Below are 16,251 nucleotides of genomic sequence, written 5' to 3'. Positions count from 1 at the left end.
TTTGTTTATATGCACGTATAATTCAATCCTGCTTTGGCGTTTAATGATGAGCAAATGTATGTAGTCTTTACATTTATTTCATCTTAATGTGATGTGAGTGACACAATGTTAACACAATAGATTACTTGACAAATTCATTACTGCAGAAGAATACAAAATAAGCTAAAAAAAATGTTCATATTGGCTCTATGGCTCTATAGATTCAGTTAATTGGGATCTTCTATGGCTTTCTTAATAAGAGAGTGTAAAGATAAAGTAAAAACTCCCTGTTCGTTGTCTAATAATTTATCATAAGGACAAAACAGCAAGATCTTGAAAGTAATTCATTGTTCCATGGTTTTAAAGGTTCAAGACATCTCAGCAGTTTCAGCTACAGACTCTGCTGAACCCACAGCTGTGCATTGCTGTTAGTGTGTATGCTTTTACTTTGAAGTCACATTACCTGGCTTCTGCTCCGCTCGGGCTTTCTTTGCCTGGCTTGACAAAACCCTCAGAGGGTATAAAGATGCAAATACCTTGGATGTACCTTGCATCAAACCTGAAGCCTGGCACTGTGCTGTTATAACAGATCTATGGTAATAAGCATAAAGAAACAGTTTGTAGTGACGGCTCATTTCCTGTAAATGTGTAGAATTAGGCCTGTGAAATCCACAGGCCTAATTCTACACCTTATACTTAGTGGTTTGTCCTGCCTGCATTTTTTTGTTATTGCAAGGGAATTTTTATGATTCTCTGAGTTTGTTTTGTAGAGCTAGCCAGTATTTTTTTTTTTCCATTTTCCATGTATTTAAGCTTTTGTAAACACTTGAAATACTAGAACACCAAGTGCCTCATAACAGATTTATTTTTTTTAAAAAAAATCACATTTAACAAACTAAGTGTTACACTGCTGACAACAAAACTACATGTGCATCATTCTGACACAAACTTTGCATTGGACGCTTTAGCAAACACAGTTTATGTTACAGTCACTGCTGATGTTAAAATACATCTCCAGATGAGGGACAATCAGTTTCCCATCATTGTAATTTTGTACATCGGGGTCTCAGAGTAATGTGTGATGATTTTTAATGAAGAAACCTTTAACATTTTACTATCTCAACCCAAAAGAGTATTCTTATTGGCTCAAATTTCAAAAAGCTCCAAGCATCACTGTACACAGATCCAAAGCCAGTACCCAGAGAGGATACACCTGTGCCATGTGACCTGAACACTGATCCTCAATCAGCCCTCTGGTCATCAAATGCTGTGTAAATGCAGGTCCTGCTCCATGAGGGAGTCGCCCTCAGTTGATGGTGAGCACGTCGCTCTGGATCTCGTGGCTCAGCTGAGTCTGCAGGTCGCTCAGCTTCTTCTTGAGGACAGCCAGTGCTGACATGACGATGGTCTCTGGTCGCAGAGAGCCGCATGACTCCACGTTGTAATAGAACCTGTGCAGGGAAAATGTCACAGATGAGCTGCTGGACTTGTGACACCTGCATTCTGCTGTACACTAATTCAAACAGAGACATGTTTGTCTTCCAAGAAATGTTCTGACAAAAAAAACACTTTTATTTGGCACCATATTATTTGACTATATTCAACCCCCTGATTATGTTTATGCAGTGTATTATAATAGAGTACTGACTACAGATTTACTACACGTTGGTCCAACATCACAACACAGGTACAACATGTGGAGGACTCTTTCCTCACCTTTCTGGCTTTCCATTGGGGTCATATGGAGCCTGAACCTCATCCTCCTCAATCTCTGAGTATTCACTCTTTGGCCTGTGAACCACAGTGACACAGCGTGCCAATTCATCATTCAGTTCAATATTAGAGATTTAACATTCATCCTTTATGGTGAGTCATATCAAAATGAAAACATACCACTCCTCAGGCCGTGGGTAGACAGTGTGCCTCAGTGCGTTGTCTGGGTCGTACTCGAAGGACACCCCCGCCGTCGGGTTCCACTTGGCGTGCTCCTTACCGAAGCCTTTCTTGGCGTACGCCCTGAGCCGCAGTTCCTGACCTTTGCGAAGCTTCACCAGTAAAATGTCTGCATTGCGTCAGATGACAGATGAGGAAGTGGAGAGAGTAAGGAAGAGGTAAATGTTTAAAATGTGGGATAGAACGATGGAAAGACAGGCGCCCGACAATAATATGACAGGGACCTTAGACAGCTCTAAGCTTACCATCTTGTTCAACGTAGTCATTGGGATCATTGTCTCGACTCCTGGATGTCACCTGGAAAAGCCCAATGACAAGACTGTCAGCTTTTTCCTCTGCTTACCGTCGAATGACTCCAACAAACGGAGAAAAGACTCACCGGGATGACTCTGGGGTTGTTGGACAGAAGGTCTCGGGAGGTGACATGACGCGTCTGGTCTTCAGTACACCGAACGTCCAGCGTCAGCTCAACAGAGCACTCTGGACAAAAATCATCACAGGTACAGTCCTGCAGGAGGAGCAGATGCAGACATTTTCTACAAACAGACTTAGTCTTAACTAGTATTTCTGCACTAGCGGTAGTCCATTATTAATGGTGCTGCATTTAAGGGTCACTGGGCTACATCACTGATGACTGATATGACAGTATGCGTACCCTTGAATACTGCATTTTGTCCACGATGTCATCACTTGTAAGAGGTATGAGACCTGACGACACAAGAACCATCAGCAGCTTTTACAAGTATCACACTTCCCTGGTGATACTGCAACAATACGTCAACTTATTATGATGAACACTGTGATACACACCAACTCTGTGAGCAACGAACTCATCATGCAGTACTGATGAATTGGCATCAATCTGGATCCAGTCAATGGCTGCAGGAAAATGAGTGCAAGCTCAAGTTAGTCATTCAGAGTGTTTGTGGCATGTTTCTGAAAGTATTACGGACTACATTTTCCAAGGCTGCAATGTTATTGACGCAGGCATCGTTAATGTTATTATTAACAGCAGTGCTTCTGCTGCTGCTTGCTAACTTACATCAATCTGGACTGTAAATACATCAAAATACTTTTTCATAAGAGCAGACTGAGTGAGTTCAAATGACTGCACCACAAATTTGTAGTCAAACAAAAAGTGACTGTACCTATAGTAGCAACTTCTGACATGAAGACACGGCGGATGGAGTTTGCAACCCTGAAAAGAAGAGGTGACCAATACAAGAAATTACATTTAGCAAACCGTTAATGTTGCTGAGCAAGAAACATCACTGACCCCGCGTCCACCTCTTACGGTTGCGAGATTTATCTTCCACATAAACACAGTAGCTTCATTATTCTAGTGCGCAGTACCCGAGTGTAGCTACTTCACAACAGTTTGGTGCTGAGAAGAATAATGGCTGCTCTCAGCCTCACACACTGTCTTTGAACGGACAAATAAATGAATACTCACGCCAAATCAGTGTTTTCAATGACAAACTTGACATTTTCGTCTGTCAGTTCTGTGATCTTTACCGTCGGTTGGTTAGCATACGGCATTTCTGGAGTTAAAGAAGCCTAAATTTAACGTTGTAAAATCGTACACACACACTTCCACTGCTACTCCGGCTTGAAGGCCTCCCGGAATTATTTACCACGCGCTGATTGGACAGAAGATGTTATTTCGATTGATGATTGGGCTCAATGAGGCGCGGGGGCGGGCTTTTATTTAATATCCGGGTCAGAAACGGTGAGAAATAGCTTTTCAAAATAAAAGTGGCCACTTTATTTCAGAATAATGTATAAATGATCCTGACTGCACTTTTGTTTGTAGAAAAATGACACAATCCCAGTAAAATGAAGTAGTTTATGCTTTATTGCCACAGAATGCTTTTCAGCACTAAATCAAACATTTGGCATAATGATATCTTTAAACTGCAGAACTCTACCCACTAGAGTTGTTTGCCTGCGTTCATCAGCTGTAGTGGATGACTTGACTGATCAGATAATGAAAAAACAAGCAAACATGTTCAATATACAACAATAACTACTTTATTGGAATCCAACAACAACATTATAGATCTCTGTGTCCTTTTATACAAAGGGAAATAATAATCTGAGGAGAGTGAAATTTTGGACAGTGAAACAAAACAAGACAAAGTCACTGGTCCTGCAGGTGCACACAAAGGGAGACCTATGGCTTGGGATAAATTGCTATCTCTTGCTGAGCAAAAGCCATAGCCCAATGCTTCCAAACTCATAAAGTTAATCAGAAATAAGAGCAACATGAAAATTGATCTTCAGTTCATGAAACAGGCCAGACGGTCAGGATCAGTGTGAGTGAGAGACGTTTTACATCATCGCCTCTGGTTCATTCCTGTCAGGTTCTTCAGCTGCAAAACACAAGACAAACACCAGCCACATTTCTATCAATACATTGAAGTGTCTTGTTTGAACAATCCAATTGCTTCATCATCACCAGGAAAAGCTTCAAATTACAGGCACAGGTTATTGACGTATATATTTGAAAAGGGAGGGAGGGTAAGAAGAGTGCACATAAATGATGAACATGACGCAAAGACTTACTGTTACAGCAGCTCCCATGAGGCCCTGCACTACTGCTTCACCAGTCGACTGCACCTACAGAACAAAGTGGAACAAACAACTTAGAACATATAATGAAGGAATTAGGCCAAAGGTCAACTAACTACAGGATAACACCTGAGTCTACCATGTTTCACTTCCTTCATTATACTGAACTTGTGTTGATGCATCAAAGCATCCTCATCTTTTAGTCTTAAGTTATCTTTTGCACATGGCCCCATGTTCAATACAGGTTGTGTCATGAGAGGACAAAGACATTTTCTTAGGACACTCGATATGAAGTCAGCTATGCAGTTATTCCACTGAAGTAGGTGTTCCTACAGAAGTATCAAAAGCGAATCCTGACTCCTTTCATCTGTCCACCCGTTTGTTAAACTCTTTAATGCTGCGGTGCACTCTACCTGTTTGGCAGTGGTGCCCATCTTGACTACATCCTGAATGCGGTTGTCAAGGAAGTTCCAGGTATCCTGGAAGTCTGGAGAGGAATCCTGAACCATCACCAGCTCTGTGGTGTTATAGATGCCCGTCAGTGCTGCCCGTTTGGTGTACCAGTTCATCTACAAAAGAACGCAAGGCACGCAAAATTCATATGTTCGACTTTAGGTGATGTTATTTCAACCTCAGTGTCTTACTTTAAAATGCATAGCAATAAGTTAAAATACACCAAAAAAGCAACAAAAATAAAAAATAAAAAATAGACATATTACATGTCAAAGCAAACAGGTTAGCCTACTACTTTGATTATATTATTACTTGGTATCAGTTGGAAATGTCAGCATTCTTATAATCATGTTTCTTGTGTTTATTAAACCATGGCATCTTACCAAGTAAGGAAGTATGTAGTTTAACCCCGAGTAGCTTAAAATCATGACTATTTTGCCCTGGTTACTTGCAGCCTAACATAAGCAGAGTAAGGATTTAGAGTAAACATTTAGATTAAGACATGACTAAACCTTTGACTGGAGCTATGATGAGACATACATACATTTTTAAGGGCACCTGCCAGCTTATCAGTAAGAAGTCCTTTCTAAAGCCATGGTGTAAGCAGGTCACATTCAGGTGTTGGTAGGGGGAGTAACCTGGGAGGTGGCAGGCCTGATATTGTGGGGGTGGTGATGAAAGGGGGACAGGAAGGTATGATCAGGAGCGGAAGGAGGGGATCGAGGGTGATAGGATCCACTCACGTCTGTGGATCGGTCTCCGGCGTAGTACCACATGTCGTCCACCAGGGTGGAGAGGTGCTTCAGACTGTCTGGGATGTTGTGAGGAAGGAGGAGGATGCTCATCGCCTGTGAACACATGAACACACACACACACACACACACACACACACACACACACACACACACACACACACACACACAAAATGTAGTTCCTGCTTCCATCAAGAGAATAAACAGATAAAAGGAGACACAGGGGTCGACTGTTCCATGCGCTCATGATGCACACTTGTGTACCTGTGGCCATGATTCAATGTAGGGTATGTGCATCCTCAGTCTGGTCTCTACAGCATCTCTCAGAAAGTCAGCAGTCTTCTTTCGTCTGCAACACAGACGTCAAAACAAAAAGCTGAAACCTGCTACTGTTCATTTGGAGCTCTAACAGAGATTGTACAGCTCTTCAAAACAGGAGACTGTAAATGACCAACTTCAGCTATTTGTAAGTGAAAAGGTAAATGCTTATGAAACACCTACAAAAAGTTAAGTGAATTTGCATTTTAACAGTACAATTAGACTGCAGGCGTGTGTATACGTACTCGGCCTGGCCCAGCTGGACCTGCTTGTGTTGTTCAGCCAGGATTTCTACCAGCTGTGAGTTGCACTGAGCAATGAAGTGTAGGACCAAGTCTCCAGCTCCATTATTGAACATACCAGCGGAAGCAGAGGAGAGGCCCAGTGTCTGGTACCAACACACCAACAATAACAACAAAACAAACAGGCAATGCAACATTAGCCATTCTCAAATTAGCTACTCACTTAGTTTCTATTCTTAGTTGACTTTTAGTTGAAGTACTATTGGCTATTTGTATGTCTTTATCAGAGACTGGACAATAGAAAGCTGACATAATATGAGGATAGAGAGATGTGGGATGACTTGTACCGAAAGGTCCCCACCTGGAATCAAGCTGGGCACTTTGCAGTTCATGGCTGCGTCTGAAGCCTTTGGCCACCAGGGTGCCGTGCATGCTTCAACTGTAATCATTTTCATACACATTGCTTCTAATATGCTGCATCTACGTCACAGAGGATGTGAAAGAACATGATAACATCTAACTGTTACATCTCTGAAGTGGTCATGTATTGATTCTCATTATCCTTGACTACTGATATTGGTGATTTTACTGAGGTTTGTTCAAGGATTAACATCGTTGTAGCCGTGCTTCTGTTGAATATTAAAGCAATACTACATAGCTGTTGCTGAGCAGCATCCACTGTCATCACAAGTTACATTGTGTAAAAATGGTCATTTTGTGTAACAGTAGAACAAGAGAGGAGTAATATCTGTTGATACAGCAATATGTATCTCACATTAACACACCAGCCTCCATCAGCCACCATAAGCTACTGGTCATACCAGACCGAGTAAGGTTGGAGCAGCAAAAGCCCTGAGTGTGTTTAATTGACCAAGAGTGTGTTTAATTATTCATGAATTGAACCTTTCAGGCACCTATACATAATAAAAGTGTGATAAAAAGAATCTGACTAGTTCACTACTTGTCACACTGCTTGAGTTAATAAAATCCTTTACTTAAAACCTTTCATTTCAACAGCAGCTCACCTCAGCACCAGATGCAATGGCTTCCATCGACCAGCCGTGCTGTGGGACGAACTCTAGAGCAGCGGTCAGGATTCGAGCTTGAAGTTGCTCCTCTGTTTCGTATTCCTCGCCCTGCTCTCCGCCCTGGTCCTGGTAACTTTCCTCAGACACACAAAAAGTCATGTTTCAGCGTCGATGAAGCACAGACAGATAATGACATGAGACGAGGTGAAGAATAGCTCTCTTGCATCAGGGGGTAACTGTGAACTTCAGTACGTAGAAATCCTGTGAGGTGGGGTCTTGACTGACCTGGTGTTTGGCCTGGAAGCCTCGTCAGCAGGGTCAGACGCTGAGTCTTCCTGGGAAGCTGCTGCTGTGCCCTGTTTGGCAGAGTGAGCCTGGTAGTGCTCATGGTAGGTTGTGGATGAGGAGGAGGGGGGTTTGTCAGATTTGCCGTCATCTTGAAGCCTCGCTGCTGCACACTGGAAGCCTCGTCTCAGGCTGCTGCACTGTGAGTTTGTTGCTGTTGGTGCAGCCACCACTGTAGGGAGAAATATATTCAAGAATTTGGTTGGGGGGTAAGGTGACCAAAATACATAATGACATCTCCACATTTATATTAATCTTTTAGTTCAACAACACATCACATGAGATCTTGCACTTTGTTTCAAGTAACTCACAAATGACTCGACAATCCTTAATTTAACTTCCAATATTATAACAACATACACCTCCCTGTTGTCAGTTTGCACCAGTCTCGACTTGAATTACTAGAAGCTTTCAGGTCTTTGTCCTGCTGAAAGACCCACGATCTTCTACAGAGACCCCAAAATGGTCGACATGTGCTCAAAAATGCCTAACCAAAATCCACGATGCCATTTCATCTGCCTGTCTGACCATATTTATTTTTTGATTTTCTTCCTTTCTGTAAAAAGAAATGTGTTTTACCAAAAACTTTTAATGCATCCTTCCAAAAAGACCCTTCAGTTCTGACAAAATTCAACAGCTTTTTTTTTTTCATCTGTTTGTTTATGTAAGTTTGAACTGTTGCACCCTGTGTGAGCCTGTCTGGCTGTTGCTTCAGGCTCTTTCTCCACCACTTGCACAATCCTTCACTGTCATCTTTCATCAGCTTTCCTCTTGCAGCAACATGCCTCAAATTCTTGATTACTTTCTGTGGATTTGATGCAGTGACACTAATGAAAAGGACTTTTAGCCTTGACGCTTTTTAATACAACCTTTGTGTGAATTTCAGAGTGCGATTCAGTCCTTCTCTTTATAAAATGGTTGAATGATTTTGTACATCACACACACCGTGTACAAAAGAGAACATCTGCATACTACAACTTGCACCCCAGACCTTTTCAGCCATGCAAGACAAAACTGTCTTAAAGCTTGTGAATATATTAATATAGAGTTTGCAGGTTCTAGTGTGCTGATGTTCTTTTTTAGTTAAGCTTAACAGTGTTGCTAGAGGACCCAACATAACTTCTCAGTCAGGTGAGCAGTGGACGCTAAAAACCTGCACAGTGTCACATGATGTGAGTAAACGTTGCAGTGCCTGATATCCAGTTACTTCTTACAGCTTCTTAGGGTGACAGTAATACTGTGCTGTACATTGGTATGATTTCTGTGTGATGTGAGATCAGATTAAGATTCTTCCATCAGCTGTTTTGTTCCGCTACAAGCCAAATGAATATGGTCAATGGTTATAAAGAGCTTTTCTAGTCTTTCTGACCACATTTTACAGCATGAGCCAGCGTGGAGGTTGGTAGAACTGTGGGGATGTTGTTCGGTTAACACTGACATTTAGAGGGGTATGATTTATGGCGGATTACACTGTCTGTGCCCCTGATTCAAGATAGCTTCTTCTGATTCAGCGCAAGAAACAACACTTTCTGTTAATTCAAACAAGAACCTGGAAGCTATATATAGCCGGTTTAAGTGATACAGAAAGTACAGCTTGCATAACCAGACAGAAGACGCCCCCCAGCTGCAGGAACTTGTTTACCATGCAAAGCAAATTTAACTACTGAGGTCTAGAAAACCACAATAACATGTCAACCAACAATTAGTTATTTGCGTTCGTAGCTACAGCCGACATAATGTTGTCCCAGCTCTGCCCTCCGTGGTCACCTTCTGCGCCAAGTGACTTTGGCACGTTAGCTAACGTCAACACTGACTCGTGACCACTTCAGGCGACAAATAACCGAAATAAAGGACAGTGTAGGAATAATTTACCAGGCTGTCCATTATTAACACGAGACAACAACAACACAGCTGTCTTACCGCTGCCCAGCCCCCGGAGTGCCCTTCCAGCCCGCAGACCTCTCAGCAGCGCCGCCATGTTCAGCTGCACGGGAGGCGGTTTTAGACACAGCTACGTCACTTTAGTGCGACTCGACTGTGACACTCAAGCTAACCAAGCTAACTAAATTGAGACCAGAAAATCCAACAGTTGATAAGTCCGAAAAGCATGAAACTTCCTCTCTGTAGGAGTAAATGGAAAAAACAACAACAACAAATGGATTTATGTAGGGTTTTTGTGTGTTTTATCCCTAAAATACTTGGCCTACTACATTGCAGTGTGAATGGCTAAAATTGCTCTTAGACTGGGATATGTAAGTGGTAGAGCAGACAGAGTGGACAGAAATGTACATGTGCAACATTCATCACATCAGGAATACAGTATCAAAGGAAATGTATTAAAATAGACATTGAAGGATGTTGAAGTATGGAGTTCTGAGGAGAAAGTTTATGGGTTAATATATATAATCGCCACCAGTCCTTGGCTTGAGGTGGAGCTGCTATAAGAAATAATTGGAAACGTCAGTTTCCCAGTATTGTGGGTGGAGGATTTTAACAATTACAATGCACTATGGGGAAGTAGGGGTATTTTTTATATTCTAAGCTTGATCAGAGGGAAGACTGGGGGATCCAGTGAAGGTCATAGAGTATCAGAAGGATTTGTGGGGCTCCTGCTTTCACATTTACACTGATGGTTTGAAAGATCAAACTATTGGCAAAGTAGAATTTGGGGTTTATTTCTTGGATCGTCAAATAGGACAAGGGTGGAGGCTTCCTGATCAGCTTTCAGTATACACAGCGGAGCCTTTGGCAATCCTGTGGGCCCTTTGGTGGATAGAGCAGGCTAAGACAGAGTCAGTGGTAATTTGTAGTGATTCTCTTGCAGAATTAGAGGCAATACATGATGGAAAGTCCAAGGCCAAACCAGATGTGATTACAGAAATAAGGATGTCAGTGTACAGAATACAAAAAGCTGGGTGCAGTGTGGGATTCATGTGGGTGTGAGGAAAAAAAAACAGCAGGTATATACTGTTCATGTATAGGATTGCTTTAACCTCTCGGGGAGTAAAAGCAGATCAAGTTCAGTTATTGAGACAGAGGTTGGGTCACTATGGCCTTAAGAGTGCCAGTAAGGCTACAGTGAGATAGTAAAACATGTTCTTCTACAGTGCGCAATTTTTTTGTTCTGTTCAAAGGAAGAAACTATACAGAGACTGTGCGGAACTGAGGGGAATAAAAGAAAAAAAAGAAAAGAAAAATAAAAGAAAATTAAAAAAATGAATAAAATAAAAATATAAATAAATAATGAAAAAAATAACTGCTAGAGTGCCTCCACACCACTGATTAGTACCAGTGTGGATACATTTGTACCAATGACATTACCCAGACTGAAGGGGGCAGCAACACTGACTTTAGACTGCCAAACCAAAGAAGAAGACGGAGAGGCAGACAAGAAGAAGAAGCAGAAGCCCGGCGGACAGGCAGACAGGTACCTCTACAGTTCAACTACTGGCAACTATTGTCTTATTGCAGTAGCTAGTTTAACCAACGAAAGCCTTTAAGAAAAATCATAGAAAAACGTGAGTATGTTTTTATTCGTGGTTAGCCGTGTACCGGACTCTCCCGGTTTTAACAACGTGCTTATGAACTTGATAAGCACCGTTGTTTTCTGCGTCACGCTATTTGCTTTATGTAACGCTCACCTATGCTTTTCACCTGTGTCAACAAACAAGCTAATCCGCTAACTAGTAGTTAGTCAGGTTAACCCCCCCTGATAGTTTCAAACTAAAGCTGAAATAAATAGTCGCATTTGTTGATTATGTATTATCGTAATAGAGGGATGACTTGGGCTAGAAGGAGTAGAGAGAAGCTTCTAGACCAGTCTGCCGTTTTCACATGTAAATATCATTCTTTCTTTAAAAAAAACAAAGATGTTTAAACATTACTTATTATTACAATATGATAACTGTAAGCTGCACACGACTAGCTGTGCTGTTGTTATGACAGCAAAGTAATAGTCTCAAGGTCATATATTTTTTTTTCTATGTGACTGACTTCTGGTTTTATGGAGACATATTTAGCCAAAACGGTCAATCATAATCCTGACCGTGTTAAGAGAGCTTCATATTCTTATGATAACTTTAATCCACAGACAGACACTGAGGCCGCTTTTTAAGTACGACCCCGTTTCCAGAAAAGTAGGGACACTGTAAAACGTGGATAAAAACAGAATGGGATGATTTGCAAAACACTGCAATGTCGTATGTAATTGTAAATAGCACAGAGACAACATATCAAATGTTGAAACGGAGAAATGTCATTGTTTATGAAAATTATATCCTCATTTGGAATTTGATGGCAGCAACACCTTTCTAAAAAAGTCGGGCCAGGAGTTTGCCACTCTGTTGCGTCATCTCTACTTTTTCACAAAACTCGGAAACTGAGGAGACCAACTGCAGTCATTTAGAAAGTGGAATGTTTTCTCATTCCTGCCTGATGTATAAATTGCCTGATTGTCATATTTTACATTTCATAATGCCACAGTTTCATTGGGTGAACAGTTGGGACTGCAGGCAGGCCAGACTATTATGCTACTCAAGCCGTGCTGTTGTAATACATGCAGAGGGTGGTTTAGCATTGTCTTGCTGAAATAAGCAAGGTCATCTTCTTGGCAGCATATGTTGCTCCAAAACCTGTATATGTTGTTCAGCACTCAGGACCAGAGAGGGTGGCAGCATTTCTGGATCTGGTTTATGTCTTTGCACGATTTTCAGTTTACATTTGTAGATGCAGCGATGAACTGTGTTCACAGACGATGGTTTCTGGAAGTGTTCCTGAGCTCATGCAGTGATGTCCACTAATGATAGTGTCTGTTTTCAGTGCAGTGTCATCTTAGGGCCTGAAGATCACAGCTGTCCAGTGGATAGCTGTGTGCACCCCTCCCCAGCTTTACTTCAGAGAGACTCGGCCTCTCTGAGAGGCTCTTTTTATACCCAATCATGTCACAAACCTGCTGCCAGTTAACCTAAGTCACTGTGAGATGTTACACCAGGTGTTTTCTTTCAGTGTTTTGCAGCTTTTCTCATCTTTTTTGAAACTTGTTGCTGCAATTAAACTCTGAATGAGGATATGGTTTAAAAAAACTATGTCTCACTGTCGACGTTTGATATGTTGTCTTTGCGCTATTGTTAATGAAATATGGGGTTTCAATGTTTTGCAAATCATCACATTCAGTTCCTGTTTACATTTAACACAGCAATAACAACTTCATTTTTCTCCAGAAAGCCATGACAGACCTTGGAATCAAAGCAGGGGACAAGGTGCTGTTGGTTTGGGCTCAGCCTTCAGCACCAGCAGCCCTGAAACAGTATGCAGAGGAACTGGGTGCCATTGTTGGTGCAGACGGAAAAGTATCGGTGGAGAACATGGAGAGATTATTGCTATGTGAGTGACATTCACCTGATTTTAAGTTACACTAGGCAAGACCTCAATGTACAAAATGCTTGCTTTATTAGACTGAATCACAAAGTATGGCTGAGAGGTGTGTTTATCACCATGGTAGAAGTGACAAGTGAGTTCTGCATCATTATCTGTGACAATCGTAATACAAAAGAAGGAATGAATCGAATGTCAGGAGTGACTTGATCCTCTGCCCTCCTCCCCTCTTCTCAGCCTCCCATTCAGCGTCCACCTTCGACTGCGTGCTCTCTTGCCTTCTGGCTGACAACTCCTCCGTCCACAGTTTGGAGACTCTTGCAGAATTAGTCAGAGTGCTCAAACCTGGCGGGAAGCTAGTTCTGGATGAAGCGGTTACAGGTGAGAGAGAAAAGTTTTGGTCTAAACTATTTTACATGAATGTTAGAAGGCTGAAAATGATGTCTTTTATGGTACAATGATATGCGCTTTTATTTTGGATTTTGAAGTGATAAAAGGAAAGATTTTTGAACCTTATGTCTTTGTTTAATACAGACAAAATCCTCTTGAATCCTCTTCTGAATCTTTATATCATTTATTTCATTTGTCTTTATCCACTAGCTCACTGTGCTGCAGTGATAAGGTTGGCGCACTGATTGTGTTACAGTGTGTGACGTGTTTGTTTCGGTGTTCCAGGAACTGAGACGCAGAGTGTGAGGACTGCTGAGAAGCTGATGTCGGCTCTGAAGATGTCGGGTTTCGTGTCAGTGACCGAGGTGAGTGGACATGAGAAACCTAAGACAAGCCTGTGTGGAAGGATATGAGAAACATAATCGCGTGGTCAGCCACATCCATTAAATCTTATTTGAATATGGGTAAACGTCTGCACCAGTTAAATCCTTTTTGGCTCTTTGGCCCTCTTGCTTCCTCCCCATCCAGGTCAATAAATCGGAACTGAGCCCCGAGGCATTGAGCTGCCTCAGGACTGCTACTGGTTACCAAGGAAACACTCTGTCTCGAGTCCGCATATCCGCATCCAAACCCAACTTTGAGGTGGGATCATCCACCCAGATTAAACTGTCATTCGGGAAAAAGACGCCCAAGCCAGGTAAGTTTCCAAAAGCAGTTTTCTTTTCTTTTTGTCCTCAGCCGTTCGTCTGTCACATAAACAGCACAAAACAAACAGTCATATTTCGCACCTTTTTGGATGCAAGTTAGATGAAATGCTGTTGAATCATCTAGTTTGTTGTCAAAGGTTATGCAAAGCTAATATTTGCAAACATCTGTAGCTTCAGCAGAGAAACCTGCTCTCGATCCCAACACTGTCAAAATGTGGATGCTGTCGGCCAACGACATGGATGATGATGATGTGGTGAGTTCTGGATTTTGTATCTTTTTCTGTCCTAATGTAGAGACTCATTAAACACAGTGTGGGCAGCTTGGGAAGGAGGAACACATGTACCTTTGACCCGCAGCGTAACACCTGACATACAGTATTGCAGTCATACATATTAAGAGCCACGCAGAAGTCTTGCTTTAGGAAATTCGAACTGTCATGCACGTGTCTCTCTTTGCTCTGTTTACTGTGTCTCTCTTGTCCCATCTTTTCTGCTGCTCTCAAGGATCTAGTGGACTCTGATGCTCTGCTTGATGAAGATGACTTGAAGAGACCTGACCCAGCTTCTCTTAAAGCGCCCACCTGTGGAGAGGGAGCCGGCAAGAAGAAGAAAGCCTGCAAGAACTGGTGAGGCCATCACACAAATGTTTTTAAACCATAGACCATAGCATAGCACGTCATGGGCTCTTTGGACTGCAGCTGTAACAGAAGGAGCTGGGCTGTACTTATTGTACATATTTCTGTTATATCATTTAAACGTGATTCAATATGTTGTATGTTTGTGTAGCACGTGTGGTCTTGCTGAGGAGTTGGAGCAGGAGAGTAAAGGAAATCAAAAGACTGACCTTCCGAAATCTGCCTGCGGAAGTGTGAGTATATTTTGATTGTTGTAAACTACCAGCATCCATATTTGAAGCATTGTAGTCCATCACAAGCTCATTGGTTCTGCTCATATTGAGCTTCAGGTGATTGTCGTTGCTCCATGTGATGAAGCTCTCTATCAGTCCTCTGTGCTCCTCTGTAGAAATAGTCTCTAAGTAAAGACAGCATGTTTCTACCTGGAAACGATTCACTGCAGTCATACGTGTCAGTATAATGATCACTTACATTTCACCAACACTTGACACTTGACATATTTTTTACCTTAATACCTTCATCACAAGTCAGACAGACAGACATGGAGGTGAACTGAAACTTGACTGCCTGGTGGAGGCGTACAACCACGAGGCTGTAATTCTAGCTTCTCTCCTATCATCGTAACATGATAACACTTTGAAGGAGTAATGATTTAATGATTTTCATTTCTATTTCTGGCAGTGTTACCTTGGTGATGCGTTCCGATGCGCCAGCTGCCCGTACATGGGGATGCCAGCGTTCAAACCAGGAGAGAAGATTGTGCTGGACAACAAGACGCTTACAGATGCTTGAAATACTAGATTTCATACATCCTACTGCTCATGATTCAAAAGATTACATTCCTTGTTTTCCATCCACAGAGACATGATCCCCTCTGCCCAAGCACTGCATTGAAAACTGCTTTTTCACCAGCGTGATTGCAGATATGATGGGGAGTTCTGCCTGCCTACTCAGTAACATGGCTTCTGTTTGATGGGTTCTATAGTTTAATCACACATCGCACATCATCTCGTTTCTGATGTCATGATTGTGTCGCCCTCGTGTAGCAGAAAAAGCAAGTCATGTTGACTCGAGAGTTTGTTAATTTGAGTTTTACAATGCAGGTTTGACAGTGAGCAAGAGTGAAATTTGAATGAAGTTTAAAAAAGTGCACTGTCACTGTTACCTTACTTCTGCTGTCAATTGTGCAAATGACTGTGTGAGAATTACCTTGAGGGTTTCAAGGAAATATTAATTAAGTGAAGTGCATGTGTTTGTTCTTTTCATTTGAAGTTCTAGTTACACCTCACCACTGACATGTTAAACTACATAAGGTTCACCAGTACAATTTAGGCATAGAGGTCCATACACATGGTGCATAAACTGTCCAATTCAAGCTTATTTATGTATATACAGGCAAACAATTTGCAAATGAAACATGTTTTTTTCTGTTTTATTTTAATACAACAAACTAAAGCCACACCTGTTATAGCTTCCCATTTATTTCACTGTATATATCAGCACGT

General features: G+C 41.8%; 3 protein-coding genes across 6 annotated transcripts; 1 reads left to right on the top strand and 2 right to left on the bottom strand.

Annotated features, from left to right (window-relative positions):
• Window positions 1–826: 826 nt before the first annotated feature.
• polr2c (RNA polymerase II subunit C) lies at window positions 827–3,560 on the bottom strand. Its single transcript, XM_076732021.1, has 9 exons — window positions 3,386–3,560; window positions 3,081–3,130; window positions 2,743–2,811; window positions 2,588–2,640; window positions 2,312–2,440; window positions 2,178–2,229; window positions 1,873–2,041; window positions 1,696–1,770; window positions 827–1,430 (listed from the first exon to the last, which is right to left on the bottom strand). Exons 1-9 carry the CDS (start codon window positions 3,469–3,471, stop codon window positions 1,286–1,288), a joined length of 828 nt encoding a protein of 275 aa, XP_076588136.1. The 5' UTR covers window positions 3,472–3,560; the 3' UTR covers window positions 827–1,285.
• Window positions 3,561–3,768: 208 nt separating this feature from the next.
• On the bottom strand, window positions 3,769–9,666 carry coq9 (coenzyme Q9 homolog (S. cerevisiae)). Its single transcript, XM_076734030.1, has 9 exons — window positions 9,562–9,666; window positions 7,582–7,813; window positions 7,294–7,429; window positions 6,272–6,414; window positions 5,973–6,057; window positions 5,700–5,804; window positions 4,917–5,072; window positions 4,498–4,551; window positions 3,769–4,304 (listed from the first exon to the last, which is right to left on the bottom strand). Exons 1-9 carry the CDS (start codon window positions 9,617–9,619, stop codon window positions 4,269–4,271), a joined length of 1,005 nt encoding a protein of 334 aa, XP_076590145.1. The 5' UTR covers window positions 9,620–9,666; the 3' UTR covers window positions 3,769–4,268.
• Window positions 9,667–11,012: 1,346 nt separating this feature from the next.
• Window positions 11,013–16,212, top strand: ciapin1 (cytokine induced apoptosis inhibitor 1). Of its 4 annotated transcripts, none has more exons than XM_076733399.1 (9): window positions 11,013–11,068; window positions 12,861–13,023; window positions 13,252–13,395; window positions 13,690–13,769; window positions 13,933–14,101; window positions 14,283–14,365; window positions 14,616–14,737; window positions 14,898–14,979; window positions 15,428–16,212. In XM_076733399.1, exons 2-9 carry the CDS (start codon window positions 12,867–12,869, stop codon window positions 15,536–15,538), a joined length of 948 nt encoding a protein of 315 aa, XP_076589514.1. In that variant the 5' UTR covers window positions 11,013–11,068; window positions 12,861–12,866; the 3' UTR covers window positions 15,539–16,212. The 4 variants fall into 4 exon arrangements, with proteins under 4 accessions (XP_076589514.1, XP_076589513.1, XP_076589516.1 ...); XM_076733398.1 differs by having other exon boundaries at window positions 11,027–11,159; XM_076733401.1 differs by having other exon boundaries at window positions 11,045–11,068; window positions 12,865–13,023.
• The last annotated feature ends 39 nt before the right edge of the window (window positions 16,213–16,251 follow it).

The sequence above is a fragment of the Chaetodon auriga genome, chromosome 6 (genome assembly GCF_051107435.1).
Source record: "Chaetodon auriga isolate fChaAug3 chromosome 6, fChaAug3.hap1, whole genome shotgun sequence".
NCBI lineage: Eukaryota > Metazoa > Chordata > Actinopteri > Chaetodontiformes > Chaetodontidae > Chaetodon > Chaetodon auriga.
Note: the sequence above shows the minus strand (reverse complement) of the source record. Positions and strands in the feature narration are given on the sequence as shown.

Excerpts from the sequence above, each read along its gene's own strand:
- polr2c (XM_076732021.1), bottom strand. The coding sequence starts at position 3,471 with ATGCCGTATGCTAACCAACCGACGGTAAAGATCACAGAACTGACAGAC. Across the intron at positions 2,812-3,080 it reads GTCAGAAGTTGCTACTATAG|CCATTGACTGGATCCAGATT; the intron begins GTACAGTCACTT and ends ATTTTCCTGCAG. Across the intron at positions 2,042-2,177 it reads TGACTACGTTGAACAAGATG|ACATTTTACTGGTGAAGCTT; the intron begins GTAAGCTTAGAG and ends GACGCAATGCAG.
- coq9 (XM_076734030.1), bottom strand. The coding sequence starts at position 9,619 with ATGGCGGCGCTGCTGAGAGGTCTGCGGGCTGGAAGGGCACTCCGGGGG. Across the intron at positions 6,415-7,293 it reads CCATTGCATCTGGTGCTGAG|ACACTGGGCCTCTCCTCTGC; the intron begins GTGAGCTGCTGT and ends TGTTGGTACCAG. Across the intron at positions 5,805-5,972 it reads ACATTGAATCATGGCCACAG|GCGATGAGCATCCTCCTCCT; the intron begins GTACACAAGTGT and ends ATGTGTTCACAG.
- ciapin1 (XM_076733399.1), top strand. The coding sequence starts at position 12,867 with ATGACAGACCTTGGAATCAAAGCAGGGGACAAGGTGCTGTTGGTTTGG. Across the intron at positions 13,024-13,251 it reads CATGGAGAGATTATTGCTAT|CCTCCCATTCAGCGTCCACC; the intron begins GTGAGTGACATT and ends CCCTCTTCTCAG. Across the intron at positions 13,770-13,932 it reads GTTTCGTGTCAGTGACCGAG|GTCAATAAATCGGAACTGAG; the intron begins GTGAGTGGACAT and ends CTCCCCATCCAG.